Source organism: Mobula birostris, chromosome 4 (genome assembly GCF_030028105.1).
Source record: "Mobula birostris isolate sMobBir1 chromosome 4, sMobBir1.hap1, whole genome shotgun sequence".
Lineage (NCBI taxonomy): Eukaryota > Metazoa > Chordata > Chondrichthyes > Myliobatiformes > Myliobatidae > Mobula > Mobula birostris.
Window position 1 is genome coordinate 70,920,020 of NC_092373.1, and position 20,794 is coordinate 70,940,813.

The 20,794-nt window shown below is 41.3% G+C and overlaps 1 protein-coding gene across 5 annotated transcripts in view; it reads left to right on the forward strand.

The window, feature by feature from the left end:
- Nucleotides 1–20,794, forward strand: part of per2 (period circadian clock 2) — a 77,860-nt gene that overhangs the window by 30,382 nt on the left and 26,684 nt on the right. For 3 of the 5 annotated variants that reach the window (XM_072255507.1, XM_072255511.1, XM_072255509.1), the window contains 11 exons: nt 3,015–3,093; nt 4,050–4,156; nt 4,347–4,500; nt 5,222–5,330; nt 5,425–5,556; nt 7,639–7,744; nt 8,728–8,893; nt 12,045–12,163; nt 12,667–12,813; nt 15,698–15,964; nt 18,687–19,456. In XM_072255507.1, coding sequence (XP_072111608.1) covers nt 3,015–3,093; nt 4,050–4,156; nt 4,347–4,500; nt 5,222–5,330; nt 5,425–5,556; nt 7,639–7,744; nt 8,728–8,893; nt 12,045–12,163; nt 12,667–12,813; nt 15,698–15,964; nt 18,687–19,456 — 2,156 coding nt within the window. The remainder of the gene's footprint in view (nt 1–3,014; nt 3,094–4,049; nt 4,157–4,346; nt 4,501–5,221; nt 5,331–5,424; nt 5,557–7,638; nt 7,745–8,727; nt 8,894–12,044; nt 12,164–12,666; nt 12,814–15,697; nt 15,965–18,686; nt 19,457–20,794) is intronic. The other 2 variants (XM_072255510.1, XM_072255512.1) reach the window with 1 other exon arrangement.

Sequence of the window (20,794 nt, forward strand, 5' to 3'; positions counted from 1 at the left end):
CTGAGTCAAGTCCTGGCCCTGGCGGTCTGTGATTCCTGTCCTACCCCCTTGTCTGAGTCCCTTCTCTGCCCCTCTCGTCTGCAGCTCCCGCCTGCACTTCGGTCTAGTTCCATCACCGGAGCTAGATAGGTACTGTCTGGTGTTCATTTGTGTTGGTCTTGTCTTGTCCTCGCCTCCGTGGGGTAAGTCAGGCCGTCTTGCCGTTGCTCCGCGGGGGGGTGACGTTTTGTTTTGTCTGGTCCTCGCCTCCGTGGGGTTAAGTCTGGCCATCTTGCCATTGCCCCGCGGGGAGTCGTGTCTTGTCCTGTCCACGCCTCCATGGGGTAAGTCAGGCCGTCTTGCCATTGCCCTGTGGGGAGTCATGTCTTGTCTTGTCCTCGCCTCCGTGGGGTAGGTCAGGCCGTCTTGCCGTTGCCCCGCACAGGGTCATGAGTCCTGGCCCTATGTCCTGTACCCAAGGAGGGGTCCCAGCTCTCTGTTCTGTGTGTGAGTCCCAGCCCTATGTCCTGTACCCAAGGAGGGGTCCCGACTCTGTGTTCTGTGTATGTGTCCATGATTCTGCTCTCCCGAGACTGAGGCTCTGTGTTCCCGCGTTCCTCCTCTCCCTAGTCCATGTCATGTCTATTCCTGATTCTGGGGTCCGAGCCCGAGGCAAGACCCAGCTACTGGGTCCTTGCCCAGTCTCGGGCTTGGAGTCCATACCCTAGCCTCTTCATGTCTCCTCTAGTTCTGGGAGCCGATTCGGAGTCCTAGCCCAGACCTTTGGTCCCAGCCTAGTCGTAGTCCTCAGTCCTTGTCCAGTTCGCTATTCCTGCTCTCCTGGTATTGAACAATAAACTAAATCTAAGTAACCTCACAAGATGTGTCTTGCATTTGGGTCCAGCCTTGCTCCCAATGCCCCGTCAGTGTGACAGAGTCTTGTATGAGGACTCTTAAGTCCCTTTGCACCTCTGATGTTTGAACCTACTCCCCATTTAGATAATAGTCCACACTTTTGTTGTTTTACTAAAATGCATTATCATACATTTCCCAACACTGTATTCCATCTACTACTTTTTTGCTTATTCTTCCAGTTTGTCTAAGTTCAGCTGCAATCACATTGCTTCCTCATCACTACCTACTCCTCCACCTATCTTCATATCATCCACAAATTTTGCCACAAAGCCATCAATTCCATTATCCAAATCATTGACAATGTGAAAAGTAATGGCCCCAATACTGACCCCTGAGGAACACCAACAGTCACTGGCAGCCAACCAGATAAGATCCCCCTTATTTCCACTCACTGCCTCCTGGCTGTTAGCCATTCCTCTATCCATGCCAGTATCTTTCTTGTAATGCCATAGGATTTTATCTTGCTAAGCAGGCTGCTGTGTGGCACCTTATTCAGTGCCTTCTGAAAATCCAACTGTGTGACATCCACTACCTCTCCTTTGTCCACCCTGCTTGTTACTTCCTCAAAGAACTGGTAACAGATTGCTCAGAAAGATTTCCCTTTACAGAAACTATGCTGACTTTGGCTTATTTTATCATTGGTCTCCAACTAGCTCAAAATCTCATCCTTAGTAATAGACTCCAACACTTTTCTAACCACTGAGATTAGGCTAACTGGCCTATAATTTCCTTTCTTTTGCCCTCCTCCCTTCTTAAAAGTGGAGTGAGGTTTGCAATCTTCCAGTCCTTCGGGATCATGCCAAAATCAAAGTGATTCTTGAACGATCATGACCAATGTATCTGCTATCTCTTTAGCAATCTCTCTCGCAATCACTCTCGGGACTCTTGGATGTAGTTGATCTGGTCCAAGTAAGATCTTTGAGTTTGCCTAGCACTTTTTTCTTTGTAATAGCAATGGCACTCAGTCTTGTTCCCTCTGGCACACTTCTAGAGTCTTTCACAATGAAGACTGATGCAAAGTATTCGTTAAGTTCATTCATCTGCCATTTCAGTGAACAGAGATTTCCTGGCAGGGCAGGACAGTCAATTCACCCAGCACTTGTAGGTAACTGTTAGCTTTTGGTTGGTTCTCCACTGAGCCTCTCAGCAGAGTGCTCTGCAGCAGGACTGTTGCAGACCCTGCCTCTGGGCAATTTTTTGCACATATTGCTTGTACCTGAGGTTCTACTATGAGTATTACTGGTTTGACGTTATCTTTACTCCCTGTAAGCTCTTCCACCTGTTGCTAGTGGCAATTCTTGAGTACTTAGAAGAGAAAGGGACAAATGTACATTTATAGTGAGTGGAGAGGATAGGATCAGATGAGAAGTTGTACAACTGAGTGAAGTCCTAAAAAACTTCAGTGCATTTTTCTTGCTGTTTTCTCATCTTTAGACTAGAGCCAGGGACCAGGCTATAACAAAATTATAATGTTTTTAAATATAATTTAATATTTTGAACTGTATATAGTGAATAGGTGTTAATTATCAGTTAGAATTATGTGGACATTATTCTAACTAAAATGCTTCGCAGCATTCATGATACTTAGTTTCAGTTAAAAGCAATAGATGATTATTAATGTACAGAAAATCAGAAAAGCACAAACACCTCATCAGTGGTTGAATATGCCATGAGTGTAGGGCTTCTGGGAATTCTCCCTTACAAGATGATTTTTTACTATCCCTCTTACATGCAGTGGTGTGTTCCTGGATGCTCTCGGACTGGTGGCATGATGTTTGTTTTGTTTAATTTGCGCGTGTACATTGTGTATAGTTTATCTTACATACAGTAAAGTTTGTTAACTTTATGTTAGCCCTTCTAATATACTATGCTGCTGCTGCAAAAAGCTGATTTTCATTACATTTTTACCCTGTGTATGATAATAATAATATTATTACTAATGATAATAAACTTTAGCTAGTGGACTGGACATTATGCTTGAACTTTTTAATTTCATGGATGCCATTAGGTGCCATTTCCACTCTAATTAAAGACTGTTAACCCAGGATGGGCTCAAGGGAAAGAATTTGGTTGGCAATTGTTTAAATTGTAACATCTGTCTTTTATGTCTATTTTATTAGCACCACGAATTCCCCATGATAAGAGGGTTTTTACAACCACCCACACACCTAGCTGCATGTTCCAGGATATTGAAGAGAGGTATGTAGAGAACCAAGGGTATTTACATGAACAGAAGAAAGTTTAAAAAAAGATGTTGTGTTTTTTAATCTTTTAAAATGCATTTAAACTATGTAGTTGGGCACGTGGCCAAGTGGTTAAGGTGTTCGTCTAGTGATCTGAAGGTCGCTAGTTCGAGCCTTAGCTGTGGCAGCGTGTTTGTGTCCTTGAGCAAGGCACTTAACCACACATTGCTCTAGTGTCTCTGTGAGGAGTGGTGCCCCACTCAGACTTCCAATCTGCGCCTTGTAAAGCATGAAAATGCCCAGTGCAGGCCTCTCATGGTCTGAGTCAACACTCCCTCCCTCCTAAACTATGTAAAATTAATTTCCAAATAATATTACTTTCCACTGTGTGTTACCAGAATTGTTTCAAAAGCTTGGTTTGTACGTCTTGATGAAGGATCTTGGCCCGAAATGTCGAACTATTTACTCTTTTCCATAGATGCTGCCTGGCCTGCTGAGTTCCTCCAGCATTTTATGTGTGTTGCTTTCGATTTCCAGCATCTGCAGGTTTTCTTGTGTTTGTTATGTTATTTGCCCTCTACTGGTCAAATGATGTATATCTAAACTGGTATTAAAAACTTGAGTTAATACACACAATATGCTGGAGGAACTCAGCAGGCCAGACAGTATCTATGGAAAAGTGTACATTCAATGTTTAAGGCAGAGACCCTTCAGGCAGGAAGCATTAATTGTACTCTTTTCCATAGAGGCTGCCTGGCTTGCTGAGTTCCTCCAGATTTTGTGTGTGTTGTTTGGATTTCCAGCTTCTGCAGATTTTCTTTGGTTTTTAAAAACTTGATTTACTGAGTTTTTGAGCAATGATATCACTTAGTTTGATTTTAGTTTTTTTTGTCTACTTATATTCAACTTTATGCCTCATTTGCATGTTATTGAAAATGTGCATTGTGCAGCTAATTCCATTTGCTTTCACAGGGCTGTCCCTCTCTTGGGTTATTTGCCTCAGGATCTCATTGGAATGCCCGTACTGATGCATTTGCACCCTGATGATCAACCCTTGATGGTGGCCATTCATAAAAAGAGTAAGTTTACAGGTGTTGTAACTTTTAAAACAAAAATTGCCAAGCATCATTTTCCTCACCTAAGTGAGGATCACTGCCAGAAATCTGATATCCATGTTAGTTATTTTTCCTAAAGAGAGCACGATGGATATTTGTTATTGAGTTTAATTTTGATTTCAGTTAAGGTACATTCACTATTTTGTTTACTCAGTACTAAAACAGGCAGGACAACCTTTTGAGCACTCGCCAGTTCGCTTCTGCACACAAAATGGTGAATATATCACAATTGACACCAGTTGGTCAAGTTTCGTAAATCCCTGGAGCAGAAAAGTATCTTTCATAATCGGAAGACACAAAGTACGAACGTAAGTAGTTTTGGTTTATTTAGAGAAAATGTTCATGATTGATCAACTTGGACATGAGTTTGTTACAGATCAGCAAATAAGTCAATTAACTATTGATGTGACGCCGTGATTTTTTTTGTGTTGTAAATGAGTTTGTATGTTCACCCCATGATTACATAGGTTTTCTCAGGGTGCTCTGGTTTCCTCCCACATTCTAAAGATGTACGGATTAGTAGGTTAATTGGTCACATGGGTGTAATTGGATGGTGCGGGCTCATTGGGCCAGTTGGGTCTGTTACCACACTATATCCTTGAATAATTAAACAAAAGAATAAACACACAAACAAATAAATAAGGGTAAATAAATTCAGAATGTTGGTCAAGGTTGTTAAAAATTAAAAGATGTGGTTGTGAAGAATAAAGAGTACAAGTAATATTGAAGGAAATTATTCAACCTAAAATTACTATTTTTTGAAGAATTGTTCTCCTTATTAATATAGGTGATAATAAATACCAAAATTTCTTCATAATAATGCCTTGTGAATCCAGGTGCTTGGACCAGAGTTACTGACCTAGTATTAAAATAACCAAATCAGTTCTCTTATTATGAATGTTTATCAGTCAAATGATGTGCAGTAATGAGTAATGTTCAGAATAGTACACCTGCAAAATCAAATGTATTAGACATTGGCAGATACAAGGACTCATTGAATGGTATTTTCCCTTAACTTTTGATATGAAGGGGTCCTTTGAATGAAGATGTATTTGCTGTTCCGGAGCCTAGTGAAGTGAAGACACTCAGTCCTGAAATACAAACCATCACTGAGCAAATTCAGCAGCTCTTGCTACAGGTAAAACTAACTCACATTGTACATTCCAATCTAAATGCAGTTTGTGTCCATTTCAATGGGTTCTATTAAGACTATTTATCCTCTCTCATTTTAGCCGGTTTACAACAATGGTTCCAGTGGGTATGGATGTTTGGGCAGTAATGGATCTCACACACAGATCATCAGTGTAGCTTCTTCCATGGATGCTAATGGCAACATCAATGAAGAGAACCACTGGGACAAACCTGTAAGTTATCTCTTCCACAAACTAAATTATGCTAACAAATAAGTTGATTATCAAACAAAAAAGGCATTGAATAGACAATCATCAATTAAGGCATCATGTTTACAAATCTATAAATTTGAATGGAAAGTAAGTTGTTTAATGAGACTAGGGTGGGTTCGGAATTCCCTTAATTGAATTCTGAACTTTAATCCATTAAAGACGCCACAGTAACATAGCAGTTAGCATGACACTATCACAGCTCGGGGCATATGAGTTCAATTCCAGCCCCATCTGTAACGAGTTTGTACGTTCTCCCTGTAACCACATTGGTTTCCTGCCGCAGTCCAAATATGTACTGGTTAGTAGGTTAATTGGTCATTATAAATTGTCCTATGATTCGGCTAGTGTTAAATAGATAAGTTGCTGGAAGGTGTGTTTCTTTGGGCTAGAAGGGCCTGTTCCACAGTGTATCTCTTTTAAAAAAAATAAAAGTTGCCTGCTTTATGACAAATGATTGAGTTTATGTGGACAAATGAGGAAATATGGCTCACAATTCTTCCTATTGCCTGCTGATAACCCTGGCTCAGATACTGTTCATGTGTTCTTTTAAGCCCTTGGATACTTCACTTGAACTTGCAGCATGTTGGTGCTGAACCCAGTTTTGCCTCAGTTTCACACCCAGCATTGTCCAGCAGAAGCCATTGAATAACAGTACTGTACAGCAATTTCACTTTGTCTAATCCCACCAGCTATTGCACAAAATCAAATAGCCCGGAACCATTGAAACCAAATGGAAGATTAGAGTTGCCATCCGATTGGAGCTAACTTAGCTCAGACTTGAGTTTTCTGGTTATTATAGATCAGGGTAATTTCTCTGTCATAGATCCAACAAAGAAGTTACAAGTAAATTGCTAAAATAACTTGTTTTGTGTTATGGTTTTTCAATGCTAATCTGTTTTAGAACAGTTGTAAAATTAAAGTGATTTAATAAGAAATATTAAACAGTACAGGTGACCCCACATTATAGAAGGATTTGCATCCCTAGAAAGTGCTCCATATCACAATTTTGCATAATTTGCAAGCTGCACATGCATGGATGTATCTTGGTTGAAAATAAATTTTGGGTATATTTATTCACTTTTATTGCACATAACATTCACAAGAGTGAATATGTATTCCATGTCCCAGGTTTTTTGATGATGATTTATGAACTCTTTTAAATCTGAATTTCAATTACCAGAACTGCTGCAGCAGGGGTCACCTGTATTTTCTGTTGTTGTTAAGAGAATTAAAGTATTTGTTTACTGATAATTATTAATACTTGCAATTAGCAGTTAATTGGTTGGTTACATTATTCATAAAAGCCTGAAAATGTTACACTTAAAACAATCAGACTGATAGTCAATTAAATGAATATTGCTTCTAAAACTCTAAAATTGGACAAGATATCCAATTATAAGACATAGTTATTCACTAAAGGATTAAGTTATATAGGAAATTTTGTGATCTCCAGAAATCCCAAAGGCATTGAAGATAGTTAAGTACTTTTTAACATGTGACCATTAGTATATTCCTGGGAAAGTACAGAAACACATAAATGGCAGTGAGATACATACACAGATAATCCACGTTAGTGATTTTGACTGAGTATAAAACTGTCCAAGACCCCTATGTTCTTTGAGAAGTGTATGAGAATCTATTTTATAGGTAAGGCCGAGTCTCAGGTTAAATACTCATGGAAAGATGCCTTCTGACTGTCAGTCTGTCCCTTAGTAATATATGGAAGTGTCAGTTTGGATTATAGGATGCCAACTGGTTTCACAGCCATCTGGCTCCTAGACACCCATGGTACCACTGACACAAGGTTGATACCTCTCATATAGAATTTGGACCTCTGAAGTTAATAATCTTTTGCTTTCAGCAGTTAATCAATCCCTGCCCTAGTTAGTGTTTCACACTTGTAGTCTAGTACATTGTAAGTTTTAAATGTCCTTTCTCTTGTGGTCTATCTAGTTTTGTTTTTTTAAACAAAGCTTCATGCCTTCTATAAAATAACTTTGGAAAAAATTATTAAGCTTTGTCCTTTGTTTCTTTTTTTTTCAGATAACAGTTCAGAAAATTTGTAAAGATGAACACCTGGGCAGAATCCAAGGGCAAACAGATTTCATTGAGAAACCAAAAAGTGAATCAAAGCGCAGAAACAAAACTGGTAAAAGCCCTAATTATTTTTCATTCATTATCTGGCCATACATAATTGGATTAAGCTAATTCTGATTGAAAAACACCTCAAGTCCAAGCATAATATTTTCCATTGCAGCTGTCCTTGTTTCATTACCAGTTAATGTAGAGCTACACTATTCTGTGAATGTGCATTGATTTCTGGTTACATAGAAACCAACGATACAAAAATAAATGTAGAAAAGCTGCTATTTACCATGAAGTAACACTACCTCATTATTTGTCTTTTTCACTATATTTATTTATGTAACTTGTAGTAATTTGTATATCTTGCTGTCATAAAACAACAAATTTCCTGACATGTGAATAATAATAAAACTAAGTACTTTGGGACCACAATTTTGCTGAATATATTTACTACTTAAATATTCAACTGCAGCCATTTTTGATTTTGACTGAGAAGTAACGTACATGTGGAATAGGATGAAAGAACTGTTTGATTATTACAGGCTGGCCTGTTTGGACTGAAGTATTTAAAAGAGAGTTTAAAAGATAATATTATCTGACTTTTGTTTTAGTTGAAGGAAAAGCAACAGGCAAAGTATTTCTTGATTTCTGCTCATTGCAGTATTTTGCCTCTGTTTTTAGATTATTTATATTTTATAGTTGAACAGTTTGATCCTCTACAAGATTATTTAATGGTTAAATGATCTTGTAAGTTCAGACTTGCTCAAGAAGAACAGTTAGTTTAATGAAATGAGAGCCGCAGGAGCCAAAACACAATACCAGTTTCCTAGTCATATTTTCAAATTCATTGAATGCAAGTTCTTCTATAACCCAAAGCAGTTAATCTTCTTCAACTGAGAAATTGAGTCTATTTCTTTTATTTTACTTTCTAAGTGAGCATATTTTTCTGAAAGTAGTCCATTTGGAATTTTGTCCCATTTCTAAAAGATTGGAGGCTTTATGTTGTAAGCACCTTGTGCTAACTGTAAAAGTCTATTTATTTTGCAGGAATACAAAAAGCATTGAGCAGCCATACCAAAGATTTTAAAATGAGCCCATCCAAGGGTGCTTCAATAAATAGTGCTGGAAAAAACATGCTCTTAGATGAACCAAGATGTAAGGAGCATTCTGGATATTGCTATCAACAGATCAATTGTCTGGATAGTGTTATGAGGTGAGTGATGTTCTGAACCTAAACAAGTGTATTTACAAAAACATCAGGCCTGGATTTTATAACCAATTGCAAAGTGACAACTTGCATTATTGGTCTATAAGAAAAAGGCACAAAGATCCTTGCAACAACTTGAAGCAGATTCCACCTTTCTTAATGAGTTGCTAAAGGACCCAGCTCCAGAAGAAATCCTGAGCTCAGTGACAACAATATCAACTAGCGGGATGAGCACATAATCACAGTCCAAGGTTAAGTTTTAACCAGCTTCTTAAATATTCCAGTATGTGAAGTAAAGGTTGTAATGTACTTATTGAGCACAATACAACTCATTGTTGGTGTCTTATAGGCAAACATTCCTGTGACAGTATGTGGACAGGCCGACTAGGGGGAATGCCATACTAGATCTAGTACTAGGTAATGAACCGGGTCAGGTCACAGATCTCCGCAGTGGGTGAGCATCTGGGAGACAGTGACCACTGCTCCCTGGCCTTTAGCATTATCATGGAAAAGGATAGAATCAGAGAGGACAGGAAGATTTTTAATTGGGGAAGGGAAAATTATGAGGCTATAAGGATAGAACTTGCGGGTGTGAATTGGGATGATGTTTTTGCAGGGAAATGTACCATGGACATGTGGTTGATGTTTAGAGACCTCTTGCAGGATGTTAGGGATAAATTTGTCCCGGTGAGGAAGATAAAGAATGGTAGGGTGAAGGAACCATGGGTGACAAGTGAGATGGAAAATCTAGTCAGGTGGAAGAAGGCAGCATACATGAGGTTTAGGAAGCAAGGATCAGATGGGTCTATTGAGGAATATAGGGAAGCAAGAAAGGAGCTTAAGAAGGGGCTGAGAGGAGCAAGAAGGGGGCACGGGAAGGCCTTGGCGAGTAGGGTAAAGGAAAACCTCAAGGCATTCTTCAGTTATGTGAAGGAAAAAAGGATGACAGGAGTGAAGGTAGGACCGATTCGAGATAAAGGTGGGAAGATGTGCCTAGAGGCTGTGGAAGTGAGCGAGGTCCTCAATGAATACTTCTCTTCGGTATTCACCAATGAGAGGGAACTTGATGATGGTGAGGACAATATGAGTGAGGTTAATGTTCTGGAGCATGTTGATATTAAGGGAGAGGAGGTGTTGGAGTTGTTAAAATACATTAGGATGGGTAAGTCCCCGGGGCCTGATGGAATATTCCCCAGGCTACTCCACGAGGCGAGGGAAGAGATTGCTGAGCCTCTAGCTAGGACCCTTATGTCCTTGTTGTCCACGGGAATGGTACCAGAGGATTGGAGGGAGGGGAATGTTGTCCCCTTTTTCAAAAAAGGTAGTAGGGATAGTCCGGGTAATTATAGACCAATGAGCCTTAAGTCTGTGGTGGGAAAGCTGTTGGAAAAGATTCTTAGAGATAGGATCTGTGGGCATTTAGAGAATCGTGGTCTGATCAGGGACAGTCAGCATGGCTTTGTGAAGGGCAGATCGTGTCTAACAAGCCTGATAGAGTTCTTTGAGGAGGTGACCAGGCATATAGATTGGGGTAGTGCAGTGGATGTGATCTATATGGATTTTAGTAAGGCATTTGAAAAGGTTCCACATGGTAGGCTTATTCAGAAAGTCAGAAGGCATGGGATCCAGGGAAGTTTGGCCAGGTGGATTCCGAATTGGTTTGCCTGCAGAAGGCAGAAGGAAGAAGGCAGAGGGTCGTGGTGGAGGGTTGGAGGATTGAGACTAGTGGTGTCCCACAAGGATCTGTTCTGGGACCTTTACTTTTTGTGATTTTTATTAATGACCTGGATGTAGGGGTAGAAGGGTGGGTTGGCAAGTTTGCAGATGACACAAATGTTGGCGGTGTTGTAGATAGCGTAGAGAATTGTCAAAGATTGCAGAGAGACATTGATAGGATGCAGAAGTGGGCTGAGAAGTGGCAGATGGAGTTCAACCCGGAGAAGTGTGAGGTGGTACACTTTGGAAGGACAAATTCCAAGGCAGAGTACAAAGTAAATGGCAGGATACTTGGTAGTGTGGAGGAGCAGAGGGATCTGGGGGTACATGTCCACAGATCCCTAAAAGTTGCCTCACAGGTGGATAAGGTAGTTAAGAAAGCTTATGGGGTGTTAGCTTTCATAAGTCGAGGGGTAGAGTTTAAGAGTCCTGGGGGAATGATGTAGCTCCATTAAACTCTGGTTAGGCCACACTTACAGTACTGTGTCCGGTTCTGGTCACCTCACTATAGAAAGGATGTGGAAGCATTGGAAAGGGCACAGAGGAGATTTACCAGGATGCTGCCTGGTTTAGAGAGTATGCATTATGATCAAAGATTAAGGGAGCTAGGGCTTTACTCTTTGGACAGAAGGAGGATGAGAGGAGACATGATAGAGGTGTACAAGATAATAAGAGGAATAGATAGAGTGGATAGCCAGCGCCTCTTCCCCAGGGCACCACTGCTCGATACAAGAGGACATGGCTTTAAGGTGAGGGGTGGGAAGTTCAAGGGGGATATTAGAGGAAGGTTTTTCACTCAGAGAGTGGTTGGTGCGTGGAATGCACTGCCTGAGTCAGTGGTGGAGGCAGATACACTAGTGAAGTTTAAGAGACTACTAGACAGGTATATGGAGGAATTTAAGGTGGGGGCTTTATTGGAGGCAGGGTTTGAGGGTTGGCACAACATTGTGGGCCGAAGGGCCTGTACTGTGCTGTACTATTCTATGTTCTAACATAGAAAACCTTTTGCATGTATGAAGGTTAAACAGTGGCATATATTTAGATTTGGAAGATCCCAGATCTTTGACAAAGGGAGGAGGGGAAAGTTCCATGGCATACCTTGCATTGAGTGTTTTTTGCCTTATCCAAAGTGCTGCGCTCCTTCAGAGTTGCGCTGAAGCATCAACTGTGAAGATGTGTTCAGAAGTTTGAATAAAGGTAGTACCTATAGTGTTTCGAGGCAAACGAGAGTGCATCATTGAGCCACGTTGACACTTAAAAGATCAGAAAATATTTGCTTCCTCAGTGTTAGTATATAAAAAAACATTTATACTTCCGTCTTGTATTTTTTTATAAATATAGAAGAATATTACTTTAAAGTTGAGATGGAAATGAAGGTTGAATTAACCAGTGTCTCTCTTTTCTGTTACTGAGTTGATTTTTGTTTCTTCGGTGTTTGCAGATATTTGGATAGCTACAATATTCTGTACTCTATGAAAAGGAAATGTGATTCTTCATCACCGTCAGATGATGACAAACAAAAAGTTGACAAAGTGGATGACTCTGAAGGTATTTTACGTGGTACGGTATTTACCAAGACTGACTTTGAGATGCCTTTTATTTGTTGAAAAGGACTTAGCAATCTGTGGAATTTGCACAGCATTTGTTTCACTGTACTGTTTCTTCAGCAAGGCTGATGTGCCTTAATATTTCAGTGGTTTATTTACCAATAATTATGAATGTAAATGCAGATGCTGGAAAAATAGAATCAAAACAAGATGTTAGAAACACACAGAAAATCAGTCAGCATCTGTGAAGAGAGAAACAGAATTACTGTTTCAGTTCTGATTTCCTATCATCCACCTGAAATATTAACTGTGAATTTTTCCTCTGTGAATGTGGTCTATTTCCAGTGTTTTTTTATATCCATCAATGCATATTTACCCAGCACGCCATTGTTTACTAACTCTCATTGAGCAGCAGAGTCTATCATAATCAAAATTCAGAATTTGTTTCGCTAAGTAATCAGTAAAAAGCAAAGTATAAACATGAGTATTTGACCTGCAGCATTACTTCCCCTGCAGCTCAATTCAAGCCCACGAAAGAAATACCTTCTGGAGTGGTTGTTGGCACACCTCTAGCACCACTCACCTTGCCAAGGAAGGCCGCAAGTGTCGTTAGCCAAGGAAGTTGCAGCAGCACCATTGTTCATGTGGGAGACAAAAAGCAAGGTACTGCAATAGGAGGTGCAAGATAATTGGGTGATTAACATATGTACTAGAAGCATTCATGTAAAGTTAGATAATGGCCTGATTAGACAAAGGCCTTCTGAGAATGAAAGGAGATAAAGTTTGACTTCTAGTGACATGAGGTGATACTTGTTCTGGCCTCAACAACCCCAAATTCCATTTTTGTAGCACCCTTGACACAGCAAAAGTGCATCAGAATATCTCAGGATTCACAAATTATTAATAGTAGATCAGATAATGATATGTTAGAGCTGGTGATGGAAAAGTTGGTCAAATAGCAGACATCCCACCTCTCCCAGAAGTTCTGGGAGTCTCCGGCATATTAATAGTGGCTCCCTGATGCCTGCAAGTTATATACAATATCACGGAAACCAATTTTTTTTGAGAGCGAGAGTGACCGCGAGAGAGAGAGCGATCATGAGAGCGTGTGAGAGGGAGAGCAAGAGCAATCACGAGAGAGAGAGAGAGAGAGAGAGCGCACCATGGCAGAGTGTTCCAAAAGAAGAAAATATAAAACGTACGTCACCCCAGACTACGTTAAAGTGTACTCCTGCCTAATAGGGGTCAAAATAATGACTGTTGCTCACTGCACTGTTTGCAACAGTGACTTTTCTGTTGCCCATGGTGGGTTAAGACTGTAAAGGACATGTTGAGGTGAGTTTAACAGGTGTCATTCATTCATTAGCGTAGCTAACGTTATTTAAACTAGCTGGCCAGCTGCTAAGGAGCTACTCTATTGCAGACATCCCACCGCTCCCAGGAGTTCTGGGAGTCTCCTACAATTGATGGTGCTACCTCCCTGAAGTGAGTTTTTAGATAGATGGATAGACGTACTTTACTGATCCGGAGGGAAATTGGGTTTCGTTACAGTTGCACCAACCAAGAATAGAGTATAAATATGGCAATATAAAACTATAAATAATGAAATAATAATATGTAAATTATGCCAGATGGAAATAAGTCCAGGACCAGCCTATTGGCTCAGGGTGTCTGACCCTCCAAGGGAGGAGTTGTAAAGTTTGATGGCCACAGGCAGGAATGACTTCCTATGACGCTCTATGTTGCATCTCGGTGGAATGAGTCCTTGGCTGAATGTACTCCTGTGCCCAACCAGTACATTATGTAGTGAATGAGAGACATTGTCCAAGATGGCATCCAACTTGGACAGCATCCTCTTTTCAGACACCACTGTCAGAGAGTCCAGTTCCATCCCCACAACATCAATGGCCTTACAAATGAGTTTGTTGATTCTGTTGTTGTCTGCTACCCTCAGCCTGCCGCCCCAGCACACAACAGCAAACATGATAGCACTGACCACCACAGACTCGTAGAACATCCTCTGCATCGTCCGACAGACGTTAAAGGACCTCGGTCTCCTCAGGAAATAGAGACTTTTTGCAGGGTGGGATGTCTGAAATAGTCAACTTTGAGGAGTGTGTCAAAAGTAGGAAATGAGTATGGAGGTAGAGCGCGCTTTAGAGTGTGATTTCTAGTGGTACGGTCTTGGCAACTGAACACATGATCACCAGATATTAAGCAATGAAAATGTGGGATGAGTAAAGCACCATAACTAAAGGAACGTCGATAACCAAGGGCATTAGGGACAGAAGAGATTACAGAAATGTGAAAGACTGAGAGTAAAGAAAGGTGAAATCAGCCAGAATGCAGTGCTGGTCGTCAGGCTCAGAGACTGTGAATGAACAGTTGAATTTCAGTTGGCCAGCAGTGCATTTTCCAGAGAACAAAAGTATTAATGAAGATTTCAGTAGCAGTCTTGAAAGCAGAGAGGAACAAAGGCAATTGCATATGTAGAAACTGGAGGTGTTAGATACTTATTGGATATTTGGGTCCAAATCTCAATTTGGCTGTGGTTAAAATGGGATGGCTGATTTGCAAACAGTTTGTTGATACCTTTTAGCTACTATGTAGCAGTTTATGAAGAAATTTATTCTCCTATATTGTTGGATATCAGTTGAACAGTCATAACAAAACATTTCTTTATAAGATGGTCAAGGAGCAGCATGTAGACGAGAAATAAGTAGCCAAGGATCGATCCTTTAGGAATTCCAGAGGCGCTTGCATATAAATAGGAGGAGTCATTATTCATGAAACTAGTGATTATGGTCATTTGGAAACCAGGTGAATCCAGTCCGATGGAGCTGGACAACAGCAGAGATCTGTTGGATAAGCATAATAGCATCAGCTATGGCAAGGTCTGCAGCTAGATTGTAAAGGAGGAGGAGGGATTGGTTATTTTTGTTGCAGTCATATAGACGTCATAGCATTGTTTTAGCACTGAGGCAGGGTTAAAAATCACAATGCAACAATGCGTGGAAGTTGTCCAGAACTCTTTGAACTCGTCAGCACAGCCAGTAATGCTTTTCGATCCAGCCAGATAAATCAGTACATGCTTGAGGTCCAGTTTACAGTCAAATGGACAATAGAGGCCAGCGTTGAGACACTGATCGGTCTTCAATTCCACATGTTGCTCATTGCCTAGTGATGTCCTTTAGGTAATCTATATACAAATGTATGTTGTGACATTAATTTTCAATCCCGAGTTTTGTACCTTTCTAAACGGTATTTTTTGAATAGTATAATTCTACAGGCTATTCAACATAGATCTGATTAATGCATTAGCAATAGATGTATATCTCTCCCTCTTTTGCTTTGCTACTTGCTATTTCTAGCAAAAGCTACAATGACTTGGGTACAGTCAGATTGAAAAGATCATGCCTAGGCAGCATGATGAACCCAAACACTTATCAATGAGGACAGTTATTCTAACAGTTGTATTTGATACATGTATTTTAATACAAAATAAAAGCTCTCTTACACTGCAGTTTTAAAATTAAAATCCTGACAGAGATCCTATTGGAGGATGGACTTGGTATTGCTGATCCAGCAGAGAACATGACATCACCTGCGCTGGTCACCACTGCATCTTCTGTGAACCCAGAAAAGGAGCCATACAAAAAACTTGGCCTCACCAAAGAAGTTTTAGCTGCTCATACTCAAAAGGAAGAACAGATATTTTTGAGTAAATTCATGGAGCTGAATAAACTAAAACCTGTTGAAGCTTCTTGCAAATCCTCTTTGCAAAATCATCGTAAAGGATTTTCAGGGGATCGTGGTAAGATTTTTACCAATGTGGCTGCTTTTTATTCCTGTTTTAAGAGTGTGGTATTGCTTTATATCTGTGATAATGGCTGTTGAGAGTCAATGTATAATGTTGCAATACTGGCCATATGTTGTATTAAATTCCATATACAGAATTTGATAACTTCCACTTAAATCAAGTTTTGGGAAAAGAAATGTTTGTACTCATAGATCATGGAAGTTTGGATTAATGAATGGAAATTGTATAACACTTAAAAGTGTTAAATAATATTTCTAACATTTAGTAAGGCAAATTTGATTTGTATTCTCAGGTCTCCTGCATTGCTCTTTTTTTTCTTAAGTGGAAGGGTGAAAACATCCTCTAAATAGAAACAGTGCTATTAATGTTAACGCTTGCATGTGTGAAAGCTTTCGTTAACCTGGTTAATCTGCACACATGCTGAGCTCATTGACTTCATTAACTTTGCCTCCGACTTTCACCCTGCCCTCAAATTTACCTGGTCCATTTCCAACACCTCCCTCCCATTTCTTGATCTTTCTGTCTCTATCTCTGGAGACAGCTTATCTACTGATGTCTACTATAAGCTTACGGACTCCCACAGCTACCTGGATTATTCCTCTTCCCACCCTGTCTCTTGCAAAAATACCATCCCCTTCTCGCAGTTCCACCGTCTCCGTGGCACTTGCTCTCAGGATGAGGCTTTTCATTCCAGGACGAAGGAGATGTCTTCCTTTTTTTAAAGAAAGGGGCTTCCCTTCCTCCACCAACAAGTCTGCTCTCAAAAGCATCTCTCCCATTTCACATACATTTGCTCTCACCCCATCCTCCCTCCACCCCACTAGGGATAGGGTTCCCCTTGTCCTCACCTACCACCCCACCAGCCTCCGGGTCCAACATATAATTTTCTGTAACTTCTGCCACCTCCAACGGGATCCCACCACCAAGCACATATTCCTCCCCCCCCCCCGCTTTCCACAGGGATCGCTCCCTACGTGACTCCCTTGTCCATTCGTCCCCCCATCCCTTCCCACTGATCTCCCTCCCGGCACTTAACCTTGTAAGCGGAACAAGTGCTGCACATGCCCTTACACTTCCTCCCTCACCACCATTCAGGGCCCCAGACAGTCCTTCCAGGTGAGGCGACACTTCACCTGTGAGTCGGCTGGGGTGATATACTGCATCTGATGCTCCCGGTGCGGCCTTCTATGTATTGGTGAGACCTGACGCAGACTGGGAGACCATTTCACTGAACACCTACGCTCTGTCTGCCAGAGAAAGCAGGATCTCCCAGTGGCCACACATTGTAATTCCACGTCCCATTCCCATTCTGATATGTCAATCAATGGCCTCCTCTACTGTCAAGATGAAGCCACACTCAGGTTGGAGGAACAACACCTTATATTCCATCTGGATAACCTTCAACCTGATGTCATGAACATTGACTTCTCTAAGTTCCGTTAATGCCCCTCCTCCCCTTCTTACCCCATCCCTTATTTATTACCGCCCCCTTTTTTCCCCTCTTTTTTTCCCTCTCTGTCCCTCTCACTATCATTCCTTGCCTGCTGTCCATCTTCCTCTGGGCTCCCCTCCGCCTTTCTTTCTCCCTAGGCCTCCCGTCCCATGATCCTTCCCCTTCTCCAGCTCTGTATCCCTTTTGCCAATCAACTTTCCAGCTCTTAGCTTCATCCCTCCCCTCCTGTCTTCTCCTATCATTTCTGATCTCCCCCTCCCCCTCCCACTTTCAAATCTCTTACTACCTCTTCTTTCAGTTAGTCCTGATGAAGCGTCTCGGCCGGAAACGTCAGTTGTACTTCTTCCTATTGATGCTGCCTGGCCTGCTGCGTTCCACCAGCATTTGTGTGTGTGGCTTGAATTTCCAGCATCTGCAGATTTTCTCATGTTTGCGTTAACCTGAAGTATTGGACTTATCCATTGGTTACCATCATTTAAATTTGCCTCGAGTATTAAACATCTGCTGGTTTACCACTTGAGTGTTGATTGGACACAGTTATGACACAGTTTTACATGGTAATATTTGTTGGATCAAGGCATTTGTGACTATTGAATGCAGAAAAATGACAACAGCCACTGTGTTATCTTAAAACCTGTGTCTGATTTTTTTTGGAGATTGCAGTTTGAAGATATCAAACCAGGTGATTTGATATTCTTGATAATGTTGGAGTTAAGAGAAATTATTTGCCACTGATTTGAACATTTTCATGGCTGAAAGGAAATTTTAAATACAAATAATTAAAACAAGGAAGACCCCCAGTCTCAGTACCGGTAGCCTCAATTACTGGTACTTAATAATTCACTTATGTACGTCAGGAAGAGATAGCATATTTCCTTACCTGAACTGGCCTTGGTATGACTCCTGTTTACCAAATTTGGTTGGCTTTTAATTACTTTAATTCAGAAGCAATTGCAGATAGATGATAAATGCCAATAGATCCCGTAAGTGATTTTTTAAAAAAAATCTCATCAAGCTTTGCCTGTTCTGATAGCCATTCCAAAGTTGCCTTAATAGAACTTTTATTCATTGTCCCTTGGAAGATTTCCTGGTGTCCTGTATCCCATTGCCTCATTTTTAAACAGTTCATTTCCAGAAATATGGCATTGGTATTTATGCCATACCCTTTGACACCCTTCAGTCGCTCTGCTTTCCAGTGTAAAATCGTCCAGAATAAGATTTGGAATAAATGCTTACATCTGTCTTACCTGTTCCCTTGTGTAGGTTCTCGAGGATTTAAACTTGCATGGAATCGTGGAGAACATGTGCACAAAAAAGGTGGGAGGAATAGGAAACCCGAATCGAAACGCAGCAAACAGCAGGGATCATCTGACAGTGCTGCAAGTCTCAACACCAATCATCGACGTCCCCCTTGGTCCCCATCTGCTCCTTTACAGCCGATATGTCCACCATTACCAATTACCGCTGTCATACCGACCTACCAGCTACCAATGTTTCCAGCCCCTGGGGGCATGCCTTTTGTTACAGACCCATGTCTGGGCAACTTTGAAAGTGCTCCTGCTGTTCACTGCAACCCTCAACCTTCACCATTTCCTGCACCCTTAGTGCCTCCATTGGTGGCAGTAGTGTGGCCTAATTATGTGATGCCTCCCGTAACTGAGACTATGCACCAGCCAATTTTTCAGCCGCCACTCCCTTCACAGCCGGGCTTTTTGTCTGCACAGAACTCATTCCATTCTCAGCCACAGTTTCCATCAGAACATCATGATCAACCAGCAATAGATGAGAAGATGCCTACAGTAGAATCTCGAGGAGTGACGTCCTGTCCAGGACCACCAGGACACAATCCCACTCCATTATTCCACTCTAGATCCAGTTCACCTTTGCAGCTAAACCTACTGGATGAGATGCCCACAACCTCCGAAGCAGTTGGAAGTGTAGGTGCCGCTGGGTTAATAGTGGATGGAGGAGGAATGGCCATCACTGCCAATGTTACAAATATGGATGCCATTGCAAAGGACGAAGCAGAACTTGTGAGTATCTTATAAATTAAAAGTAAACACAAAATAATCTGCAGATGCTGTTATCAAAACAACACTTTCAGTACACTGGATGAACTCAGCACGTCGGGCAGCATCAGAAACAATGAGTCGACGTTTCGGGCCGGAACCCTTCTTCAGTCCTGAAGAAGGGTTCCGGCCCGAAACGTTGACTCATCGTTTCTAACTGATGCTGCCCGTCCTGCTGAGTTCATCCAGCATACTGAAAGTGTTGCTTATAAATTGAAAGTATTGATCCCTAGAAGTGGATTGATTTGCGTGATGCAATTTCTTTGAAAAATCAATCGGAGAGAAAATTGTGGATGTAGTGGGATTTGCACAAAGTATGTGATCTTCGTCCTGAGTCCTCCCTGCATCAGACACACTTTCATGTATGGAGGAGCCAGAGCATGTGTGTACCTAACCACCAGTTACAAACTAACTGTGATGCAGTCCAAAGCTCTTCATCCCCAACTATTGAACCAGTCCATGTCCCTTCCTGGTGGTACTGCCATTTCTTGGACTTAATTTTACCCTTCTCAGCTATTCCATTATTGTCACTTAAACATTTCCTTTTACACCACCTCATATTTTTATATTATATATCGCAGTGTTCTGTTGTTTTGTGCTCATTGCTGTGTTTATTAAGAACATAGCACAGTACGGGCACTTCAGTGTTGTGCTGAGCAATATAAACCTACTCCACAATGCCTCAGGATTTTCTGGATAAGCCTACCATGAGAAACCTTGTCAAACTAAAATCCGCATCATTCATTTGGCTGCTGGTGTAGTGGCATCAGCACTGGACTTCAAGGTAGATGTTCCTGAGGTCAAACCCAGCCAGGTCCCAACCTGGGCAGCAGCAATATCTGCGCGGAAGAAAGGCCTAGCAATCTACTTCTGTATCTTGCCATAAAAACCCTATGGTCCATGATGTCACGAAGAGTCAGACTCAACTCAATGACTGAACAACAAACCTTCATCAATTTGTTTTATGACCTCCTTGATAAAGTCAGTTAAGCTTGTCAGGCACAGCAGCCCCTCACAAATCCATGCTGACTATCCCTAATAGTGCAATTGCTTGAATCAAGAATGATGTTCTCCCAAGGGGTTATACCCTTATTAGAGAATATCTGTGCGTAACTTTGTTTAACGTGCGGGAGCCTGATGCATGGGCAGCCACCGCACAGTCCTTTACAGATCAGTGTCAGGCCATCCAAAACCCTTCACTGCTGCAGCCTTCCTCCACCTTCACTGCCATTATGATGTGTCTTCATCTTCTGGCAGCTCCACCGTTGAGTTCTTGGTTGGATCACTGTTTGTCTGGAGCCT